This window comes from Bidens hawaiensis, unplaced genomic scaffold, assembly GCF_021521415.1.
Source record: "Bidens hawaiensis isolate Kalapana, Puna unplaced genomic scaffold, B.hawaiensis_p1.1 tig00033632_1, whole genome shotgun sequence".
Taxonomy (NCBI): domain Eukaryota; kingdom Viridiplantae; phylum Streptophyta; class Magnoliopsida; order Asterales; family Asteraceae; genus Bidens; species Bidens hawaiensis.
Window position 1 is genome coordinate 195,544 of NW_027495787.1, and position 11,707 is coordinate 207,250.

Genomic DNA, 11,707 nt, shown 5'->3' on the forward strand with positions numbered 1-11,707 from the left:
TGTTCTTATACTTCTTGGATGTATTGAGTGCACTGGTACATTAATGTAGTTATTATGAATTAACGCGACCACATCATTCCATATAACTGATAAAAACTAAAAAGGCATTTACATATATCATCTCTTTAACTTAAATTATTACATGTATTCCTAACCCTTGAACTTAAATTACATATATCCTTTTTCTTAAATTTAAAACTATCAAATTTACCCATTTTGATTCTACAATGACAATTTTACCCTTCTTTTAATTAAAATTTACAAATTAAAAATATTACCGACATCTATAGACAGTGGCGGATATATAGTATAACCGGATGCTACCCCTCAATTTTTCGTCGATACTGTAAATTTTTTCATTTTGGGACGGTTTTCATATTTCGTTACCTCTGAAAAAATATTACGTTACCCTATTTGTTTAAAGCCCAACCAATTTAAAAACTTTTTAACGCTCATTCGGTTCCGGCTCGGCTCGATTTAGGTCCTATTTTGCCACTTTTCACGTCTCGTTACACCCGTTTTAACGTTAGAGCAAGTTTTGGGTCATAACAACTCCATTTTCTTGCTCAATACGACCCGAATGAGGGAAGAACAGAGAGTCTGTGTACAGAGAATGAGTGGCTGGAGGTAGAAGATGGAAAAAATGAGAGTGTTTAAGGTTTTAGGGAGATTTAGGAGTTTATATACTCCAAGCCTATGGACCTTAGACCTGTAATCGTTCTCAAGTCGATATATAAACCCTAAGCCTAACATTCCGTCCTCTTATTATTTAATCGAACTAAATATCGACACACAATAAATAATAAAAACTTTTTTTATTTAATATTTCTCAAAATACTGATGTTACATTAAGTTTACCAACAAGCTTCCAGTATCATAAAGGGTTATCAATAACAACCCCTTCATGAACTTTGAGTTGCAAATGATGAGGCAATGGTAAGGTTGTGATAGGAAGATTGGAAGTATCAAATTCAGAAAGCATGTCCTTAGCAAACTTACATTGCCAAATGATCACACCTTTTGTTGTGTAAAGAACTTCCATATCCAAAAAATAACTAAGACTTCCTAGATATTTGATTTTGAAAGTTGAATCCAGAAAATCTTGAGATTATTAATCACTCCCAAATTGTTCACAGTAACTAAAATGTCATCAACATATACAGTGACATAAACCACTGATGATCCTATAGATTTTGAAAAAAAAGAATGATCATTCTAAGAACCCACATACCCTTTTGACTTTAATGCGGAAGATAATTTCTCATACCATTGTCTAGAAGCATGTTTCAAACCATTTAAGAATTTCTGAAGTTTAAGCACCTGATTATCAGGAAATTGCATACCAGGTGGTGGTAACATATAGATATCCTCATCTAAATCCCCATGAAGAAAAGCATTAATAACATCAAGCTAGAAAAGAGGCCAACTTCGTTTTGTAGCGACAGCTACAAGGCTTTGAATGGTGATCACCTTGATAACAGGAGAAAATGTTTCATTATAAGCAATCACCTCCTTTTGAGTATCGCCTCTCACCACCAATCTTGCTTTACAACGCTCAATCGTTCCATCTGTGTTGTGTTTAACTTTAAACACCCATTTGCATTTAATAGCTTTCTTTCCGGGGGGGAGAACAACAACAGCCCAAGTATTAGTTTTCTCAAGAGCCTGAACTCAGCTTTCATGGCATTTTTCCATTCAAGAATGCCAGCAGATTCCTTATATGAAATAGGCTCATGTAAATCAGAGATCACTTGGGTGAGACACAGACTAGAAGGAAGAAGATGAGAAGAAGTGTAAGAGATAGGAGAGAAACTCAAATTAGTGACGGTGTGGAAACAATGATAAGAAGATTCAGAATTATTACAAATATAGTCATTTAAGTATGAGGGCGGAACAGAAGTTCTCGAAGATCTTCGAGCAGAATCAGGGATAGGAATAGAAGATGAAGAATCAGGAACAAGATTAAGAGTAGGAGTAGTAGGAGAAGTTGAAGGATTAGGAGCAAGATCAATATGAGGAGTGGACAAGGGATTAGGAACGGAAGATGGAGGATCAGGTACCCGAACAGGAGGAGGAGTAGATGATGGATCATCAAAAATTGATTGATGAGGTCAATATATGGGGAAATGAAGCTATCTTTGGATTTAGTTATAGGGAAATAAAGATTCAAAGAAAACATCTTGAGACATGACAACTTTGTTTGTGTCAAGGTCATACAATGTGATTGCCTTCTTACCAAGAGGATAACCCAGAAAAACAAAAGGCACGACCCTCGGTTTGAATTTATCTCTTCCATGAGATAAGGTGGAAACATAAGTAAGACAACCAAAAGACTTCATATGTGCCTATGAAGGAGCTTTTCCTGTTAAAACTGCATAAGGGGTTTTATTGTTAAGAATTTCAGTAGGACACCAATTGATTAAATATGTTGCAGTTAACAAGCAATCACCCCAAAAATGAACCGGCAGCTTAGATTGAAACATAAGAGCTCTTGAGGTTTCAAGCAAATGTTTATGTTTTCTTCCAACAATTCCGTTTGTTGAGGAACAGGAACACAAGTGGTCTGATGAACAATGCCTTTACTCAAAAAATATGCGCTTTGAAAAGATCTAGACCCCAGTTCAAAGCATTATCGGATCTTATGCATTTCACACTGGTGCCAAAATGATTGCTAACCATTTCAATAAAAGATTGAAGTATGGGAAAGGCATTGCTTTTAGTTGAAAGCAAATGTGTCCATGAGAAACAGCAACACAAGTGGTCTGATGAACAATGCCTTTACTCAAAAAATATGCGCTTTGAAAAGATCTAGACCCCAGTTCAAAGCATTATCGGATCTGATGCATTTCACATTGGTGCCAAAATGATTGCTAACCATTTCAATAAAAGATTGAAGTATGGGAAAGGCATTGCTTTTAATTGAAAGCAAATGTGTCCATGTAGTTCTGCTGGCGTAATCATCCACTTTGGTTAAAAAACATCTAAAGCCATTATATGTTGCTGTGTGATACGGCCCTCAAACATCAACATGGATTAACTCAAAAATTTTACTAGTTGATGTGGTACTAGTAGGAAATGGCACTTTATGTTATCGTGCCTTAGGACAAATATCACAATGCTTAATAAATTTCAAAGAAGCATTAGAAATGAAAGACAATTGTTTCAGTTTGTAGCTTGGCAAATGACTAAGTTTGTTGTGCCAAGTTTCACAACTTACAACAAAATTATACGCCTTATTGGAAATAGAAAAATGTTTAGTGACCTCGAGAAGGTAAAGACCATTTTCCATATAACGAAGAACTTGTGGCCTCTTCAGAGAATGTGCCTGTAAAACCGTAGTTTTAGAGAAATGAGCAATACCATCAGTATCAATGCATAATCTTGAGACAGAGACAAGATTCCATTTAAAATGTGGCACGAAAAGAACATTCGACAAAGAAATGTCATCCGTCAAATGAACAATCTCATATTGATGGACTGTGATAGATGCCCCATAGGAAGAGTGATAGGAATAGGATTTTTAAGAAAAGAAATGCTTAAAAACAGATTTTGATCATGGCACATATGATCATTTGCACCAGTGTCAATGATCCATTTAGAACAATAATTTGAAAAATTGATGGACATATTCAGAATAACTAAACTATTTGAAGCTGCCACTGAAAAACATAACAAAATGAAATAAATGCACGAAAAGAAGGAACGAAAGAGGATAAAACTTTATGTGCTTTATATCTTACACAATGTATAAGTATATACGCTAGAAAACTTATGCGTCGTGTAAGTAAGAACTTACGCCGGCGTATAAGTTGAGCAAAAAGGAATTGATAAAATTTTGAGTGAAAATGAATGAGAAAAGATCTGAAACTTTGAGAAACATGTTCAAAAACAAGAATATGACATGTTGTGAACTTTTGATGAAGTTTGAACGGTTAAAACTTTTGGAACTACGAAAAATTGTAGAAAAGAGACGAAATCTCACAAGATATTGAATGAAACGAACGAAATTGATCAAAGAACAATCAATCCCCGAACAAAACACAAGAATGATCAAATGAAGATGAGAAAATCGGCGAAACGAGAGAAACCGGTTGAAACAAAGAGCAGGATTAAGAACCTTGCTCTGATATCATGTAATCATTGAAAACGAAAACACAGGAATAACATAAGAAATGAAGCAGGAAAGAAAATTTTATTATCTCAGAATGAAAAAATACACATACAAGAAACAATAAAACAATTTATATAGGCACAACATGCGCGGCGTATATGTTGTCCGGCATGTAAGTTACACGTCGTATAACATATACCACGTATATGTTTATACGCTCATAGATTGCACCATTGAAGATGCATATTTTCATTATTTAACAAATGAGTATGTGAGGAAGTGGCAAGATACAACTTTGAATCATGTTATTTCAACGTTGAACGAATATGACGATTGCACACTTTGAAGATGCATGTTTTCATTCTTTAGCAAATGAGCATGTGAGGAAGTGGCAAGATACAACTTTGAATCATGCTATTTCAACGTTGAACGAATATGACGGTTGCATCATTTGAAGATGCATATTTTCATTCTTCAGCAAATGAGCATGTGAGGTAGTGACAAGATACGACTTTGAACCATGTTATTTCAACATTCAACGAATCTGATATAACATGCATTTACGAGTGTCGCAAATGTTTAATGTTTTTTCTGTGGTTAATTTGGTCATCTTTTGGGGTTATAACGTTTTGGGCAACATGTTGTCCTTTCATCAAATTTTTGTATTTGTTTGCGTGACCTATGTCACATTTTGTTTTGTTAAATGTACCTAATTTTTTGAACATGAAAACATGTTATAAGAAAAATCAAAGGATTGTCAATACCCACTAACCAACATGATTAAGTAAACCACGACTTTTTTTTTGGCATATGGCCTTCAATAGATTATGGTAGAAAACCAATGAAATAAGGTTCAAACATAATACCTTCAACAGGGGGGGTAATGTGATATATTGATCACTAGTTTAATAGAATAAAGATGGCACAAGGTATGGGAGAATTTTAGAGCATGAGAGATAAATTTATATAATGACATGTTCTAGTTAATTTATAGAGATGGGGGAGTGTGAACGCTCTTACTTGAATCTTCTTACTGATCCGGGACTAATTCGTGTCGTGTCAAAAATTCAAACTCACACGGGCTACTAACCAGGTGAACTCTCATTCAATGACCTAGTTAATCGTTTTAAGTTTCTACGAGACCATGGGTCTACTTTCTAATCACAAAATGACGAGATATATGTGGATCATGTCCTACACGCTGGTGTTGTCACAGGTGGAATTATTACTATGAGCTGGACTTCAAAAGCTGAGTTGGTCACTAGCCACACCATGATTGTGCAATCTTATGAGCATACCCTCCATGTGATGTAGATGATTGAGCCATTTAATTCTAACAAAAAAGCTCAAACTTAAATCATCATACCATTATTGTTTCCTCTCTCAAAACTTCTAAGTATGAAAATGTGAATTACCTAAAATTCTTGAACGTACATATTATATCAATGTTTTAAAAACTTTTTATGTATATCAAGTCTAGTGTGGTTCCCATGTGTATGTACGGCTCACAAAATAATAACATTACGTGTCGAACCATCGAATATACTGATCAACAAACTGTATTATCAATGCATACCGCATATACACATGAACCATCTAATAAGTTCCCTTGTGTGTTCGTCCTATCTAAGTGCTTTTTATCGACACCGAATCTAGTACAGAAGGCGATGAGGTACTGCTGTCATAGAATTCAAACTCAAGATCCTCAAAACCCCAAAAGTCGTCTTGTTCTTCTGTTTCTTCTTCGGGCATTTTCCATCGGTTTTTATCTAGTTCGTCTTCAACCATTACATCAAGAATCTATAAAACATGGATCAACATCAAACAATCCCTTAATAATAAGATTATTATCACAACGCAAGTTCATTTATTAAAATATATATTTGATATATAAAGCAAGATTATGATTCCCATATAAAAACAGAAAGAGTGATAGATAAACCCTAATACTAACAACAGTTAATTAAAGAAGAAGAAGAAAACAAAATCCCATTATTGACTACGTCATCACATTAAGGTGGTCTTTCATTATCGATAATTCTCCAAAGGGATAAAACGTTAAAAGGCTGTCAGTTTTGATATTATTAATGACATAACTATTTTGTATGTCACATGGATCATATACTGTGGAATGATGTTGAATCCAAGTGGCTAATTAGAGGTAGGTGAAATATAACATTCAAAGATTATATCAAAACCACCATACAAGAACACCTTTGAATATGTATGTAATATTTTAATCATATATTGTGATCTTGATTACCTTGATTATTAGAAGACGTAAGCTAAAGTCAAGAAAAATTATTAATACATATATGCGTTCACGCAATCACGCACAATGGTGTTGGATTGTCAAGATGGCAAGAAATTATTAATACTCCCAAACCGTCTTACGACCTTACCAGAATGGGAATGACGCTGATGTTCTTTATTTAGGTTATAACTTTTAAATCAATTTTTAGTTCAAAACTACAAGTTTACAAGTTACAACCATTGTTTCAATCCCTTCAAAACTCAAAATTTTGTAATAATCAAAATCCTCAGTTTAATATTTTAGTTTTATTTCTAAAGTTTTTACTTTAAGATAAATTTTAGTTTTTATGTGATAGTTTCTAATGTTTGATATAAATCTAAATACACAGTTTGACATTTCTTCAAGTATGCATTTGTAGACAACAAAACCAAACAAATTGCCTAACATGTACAACTATTTTTATTTAACTTTCATATTCAAATAATACATATATATATATATATATAAAGTTGTATAACAGACAAAAATATTATGCTAGGCCTAGGGTGTTAATTGGAATCATGAACTCATGAAGGGACAAAGATTTGTATTTTAAGCTCCTTATCCACTTATTTAATCAAGGCTATTTACATTCAATTCATCTCTAATTAATTAGAGTAAAACTCTCATTTCAAAATTTTCAGAATTCGACAAGCATATACTTGATAATAATATATTAAAAACATTTCAATTTATGCGCTCCGACATGGTCCCCTATGCATGGCTTGGACTTTAAAGTTTTAAGCGTCATATCGAAAATGACAACCATCAAAAATATTTATTACCACTTGATATAAACATTAATATTTTATTCTCTCCTTTTTTACTAATATTTCAAAATGGTTATTTTTATAAATATTAGATTTACAAACCATGTAAATTTTACTTACACCGACTAAATAAAAGAGGAAAATAAAAATAGTTGATGTAGTTATGAGTTTGTATCTAAGATTAGGGTGTTTACGATTTAGTCCGATAGGTTTGGACAGAAAATTAAAGCATGCATGAGCAGAACCCGTTAACTACGGTTGGGGAATGCATGCCAAAGGCGGGTTAGGTCATGGGTGGGTAGGCACCCAGCTAGTTTTACCTGTTTGGTTGTTTACTAGTTTGATTTTGATTGAATCGATTTTTCTTTTTTACTTTTCAAAATCATTACTATGTACAAAATGTCTTAAAATATAAACATATATATATTTTATATACATCCTTTAGTTTGATAAAATAAAGTTTATACAACCAGTTCCGGTTACATTAAGGTTTCTAAGTTTCAAAACAAACTAATCCATTAAAGCGTTAAAATTAAGCTTGACTAGCCGCTTGAATATCAGGGGGACCACCTTGCTTCAGTTTCAATAATTCATTAACAACTATATATGTCTAAAATGTTATGCATCGTTTACGAGCCTTAGTTCTCTTTCCTTTTAAAATTTAAATTTATTTTGGTAAATGTAAAAAAATAAAGTAATATATTCTTTTATTAAAGTTTGAATAAAGTAATTGTACCCTACATTAAAAAAAGATGTTTGCTGACTGGTGAAATGATTATAAAAAGAATAGATAGATACCTCGCTCATTGTTGGACGCCACGTGGACGATGCTCGAATACAAAGAGATGCCGCGAATGCAAGTCTACTAAGCTGCGACAAATCGTATTTACCTTCTAGTCTTGGGTCCACAATTTTTTCTACATCACCTTCTTTCAATATTGGTTTTGCCTATTAAAAAAACCATTTATTTACAAATATTAAGCATATGAATACTATTGACGTGTCAAACACAGAATCATATAAATATCACATAACCAATTTATATATTATAGTTTGGGAGTAGATTAGTGAGTATGTGAGCAAGACGTTTTAAAAAGTAAATCGATATAAATTACCCAGCCATGCAAGCTTTGATGAGAGCCGTCGACGGATTTCTTTCCAGACAAAATTTCAAGTAAAAAAACACCGAAAGCGAAGACATCTGTTTTTTCATCAACAACACCATGCATAAAATACTCTGGAGCCAAATGCCTATGAACATATGTCGACAAATGATATTAAGGCTATTAAAAAAATCATGATACAATATAAAATATAATGTTAAAAAATTGAACAAGTGAAATTACCCAAATGTCCCTTCTATTGGAGCAATTGAATGATGTGTCCATTGTGAAGGAAGCCATTTAGCAAGTCCAAAATCTGATATCTAGTAATTATATACACAATTTATTACAACATTAAACTTGTATGATATAATTAAAAATATATGTTACCCATAACTTCAGACATAAAAATCAATCAGTTGATTTCGTACCTGCGGTTCGAAATCTTTAGTAACCAAAACATTGGAGGCTTTTATATCCCGGTGAATTATTCTCCTTGGACATACTTTGTGCAAATAATGAAGCCCCTGTGCTGTCCCAATAGCGATTTTGTACCTCGTGTTCCAATCCATTACCGGTAAATCCTCATCTACCCAAAAACAAATAAGACAAGAATATCATTTCAAGTACATATTTTTAACAAAGAATCATAAATCCACATATAGAAATATGTTTTGCCATAGTATAATATTGTTTCCAATGGAAGTGATTAAACATACATAGTGACCAATTGTTGAAGATTTATAGTGACCAACTGCTGTTCACAAAATATAATGATTCTAGTTTGTGTCCTTTACTATGCTTACAACTCATTTAATGAGTGAGTGTGTTTTCTTACAAACTGGGACTCAAATGCCTTATCTCATACAAGGTGGTACCATAGATAAAGATCTAGATACTATGAAACCAAAGTCCCTTGATTATTATGTTTTTTTCAAAATAACCACACATACTCATTTTGATATGAGATGTAATTTTTACACAATAATAGTAACAACATGCACATTAAAAAATTTGTCTTGACGTTTTTACACTTAAATACACTTATCATTGACATGTTATGTTTTTATTTTTTATTTTTTTGGGTTTTTAAGCATTATAATAATAAGTTTGAAAGAAAAAAAAACTAAAAATATTATTATGAATGGATCCATTGTTGATTTTGAAGAAACAAATCAAGAAGCTGTTGAGAAATAGTACCATGAAGGAGAGAAGCCACAGAACCTTTTGAGGAAAACTGGAAGATGAGATAAAGACCATTATCAATACAACAACCTAAAAGAGAAGAAACATTTGGATGATTCACATGACCAAGTGTTCCTATTTCTGTCAAGAACTCTTTCTCTTTTCTCTCATCACATGATATCTGAGTCAATCTTTTCACAGCAATTGCTTGGCCATCCTCCAACACCCCTTTGTAAACCTCTGCATACCCTCCTTTACCAACCATGTTTTCTAAACAAAAAAAAAATATATTAAAGCCCACAAACAGGTCCAGTTTTTATAGATACGTACCCATGAAAGAAAAGACTCTTGAATTAATTACCTGAGGAAAACCCATTAGTGGCAACAAAAATCTCTTCAAAAGAGAAGCATTTCCATGTGGGTTTCTTGAAAGACTCTGTTTCTCCATTGTTGAAAGAGTCTTGCTTCATAAAAATGCATTCTTTTGGCAAATCTTCTAAGCTTTGACGCTTCATAGAGAAGAGTCTCTTGAAACTGCCTGTTCTAATATACCTCATTTTGTTGTTCTAAAAGATCTCTTTGTAGAGTGAAAATTAAGAGGACATGGTGCACAGAAAGAGAAGAGAGAGTGTTTGAAATTGAAAAAAAGTTGAATAAGAAGGTAGGGTGGATGAGGGTTTTAAATGCTTTGTGGCTATTGGGGGTGGTAGTAGTAAGTTAGTAACTAGTAAGAGTAGCTGTGTCAGCATGTACCAAATGCTTGTATTAAGGTGTTCTACCATGGGTGACAAAAATTAATAAAATAAAATTTTCGTTAGGAGAATAAAAAAAGAACTTGTGTAAATATGTCGGATCAATGGGTCAAATCTTCGGACCCATGAGTGCATGAGGATTGAATTCAGAGCTAGTGTTGGCAAATCCATATCGTTGTTAAGTCGGGTCATGGACCCATCAATTATTTGCTTGTAATTCCCCTTTTGAATAAAAAAATTAAGGTGTGCTGCGTTTGTACTATGTGGATTGTACAGGGTACATTTGAGTGCAAAAATACAGCCATTTTGATCATATAATAATGAGAACAGGTGTTCAAACTTCACAAATCTTGCTCATTCAAAGTTACACATAAAAGGTTTTATTTTTAAAATTTTAATTATTTTGTGTAAAAAACAATGGATAACTTAGATTAATAATTTGCTAATGGTGTTGATTAATAGATTATCTTGAGAACGTTCTCTTGCAAAATTGGTGAAAATGACTTGTTTCAAGTTAAAAATGTGTTTTTCCACCAACTTTGGACACACATTAGCATATATATATATATAAATAATGATGACTAATATACTTATCATTTGCTCGGGTTGTGTTATGTTATCATGTATAATTTGACTAAGGGGTCAATTCTTGTAGTACATCTTTTTTAGTTGTGTAACCTTGGATACGATCACAATCTAATAGAAAATGCGAATTTTTTTTAAAGAAAAGTGTCTTCAATATCTGTGTTGGCCGCAACTTTGTTCTTTCTTGTTCTTGATTTTCTTTATTTATTTTCAGTTGTAATCAACATTGTAATAATTTCTTTTTTGTTTTATAATGTTCTTTCCGTACTGTAATTTGTTATAAAGTATTTTGTGTTATTTTCATAACGATGCTCCTACATGGTCATGCTCTCTTACAAGTTACAATATCAGATGTTCTTGTAATGGGAAAAACAAACGCATTTACTTTTTTCTTGTATCTTCTTTTAGAGTAAAATACATTTTTTAACATGTGATTTGGGTTAAGTTACAATTTTGGTCCCTATGCTTTGATTTTTATAAGATCAATCAATTGAAATAACAATGATCAATTTTAATGGTGTTACCACATGAGTGTTTTAAGTAGAATCCCCAAAGCATATAACCCATGTTCGGTTATATCTACCCATTTCATCCTCTCTAGCTAAGCATCTCACCAAAGCATTAATAGATCTCCATCAAAGCCATAAACCAAGTCCTAACTATCACCTCCTTCTTAAACCGTATACGAACCATTAAAAATCAATTAAGTATGATGAAGATGGGGTGATAGGGGAGGGTGAGAAGATGACAATGTTAATTGAAGCCAGCATCGAAGATTCAAATCGGAAAAGACTATGTGATCCAACTTCATAACTGGGATGGCTAGCAAGGGAGACACGGAGGAAGGAGAAGTGTTGGCAATGCTTATTTCTTCTTTTTTGTTATTATTATTTAGGGCCGGCTCGGGC

At 33.0% G+C, this 11,707-nt stretch overlaps 1 protein-coding gene across 1 annotated transcript; it reads right to left on the reverse strand.

Moving 5' to 3' along the window:
• Positions 1–5,606: 5,606 nt before the first annotated feature.
• Positions 5,607–10,152, reverse strand: LOC143585240 (putative receptor-like serine/threonine-protein kinase At5g57670). The gene is made up of 7 exons (XM_077067066.1): positions 9,824–10,152; positions 9,478–9,732; positions 8,709–8,866; positions 8,521–8,600; positions 8,290–8,425; positions 7,973–8,122; positions 5,607–5,911 (listed from the first exon to the last, which is right to left on the reverse strand). The coding sequence occupies exons 1-7, from the start codon at positions 10,017–10,019 to the stop codon at positions 5,738–5,740; spliced, it is 1,149 nt and encodes a 382-aa protein (XP_076923181.1). The 5' UTR covers positions 10,020–10,152; the 3' UTR covers positions 5,607–5,737.
• Positions 10,153–11,707: the final 1,555 nt, after the last annotated feature.

What these genes read in the sequence shown, in the direction of transcription:
- LOC143585240 (XM_077067066.1), bottom strand. Translation starts at nt 10,019, where the DNA reads ATGAGGTATATTAGAACAGGCAGTTTCAAGAGACTCTTCTCTATGAAG. An exon ending in TGTGGCTTCTCTCCTTCATG is followed by an intron (nt 8,867 to 9,477) that starts GTACTATTTCTC and finishes GTTTTTGGGTAG; the next exon opens with ATGAGGATTTACCGGTAATG. An exon ending in CCAATAGAAGGGACATTTGG is followed by an intron (nt 8,426 to 8,520) that starts GTAATTTCACTT and finishes ATATGTTCATAG; the next exon opens with GCATTTGGCTCCAGAGTATT.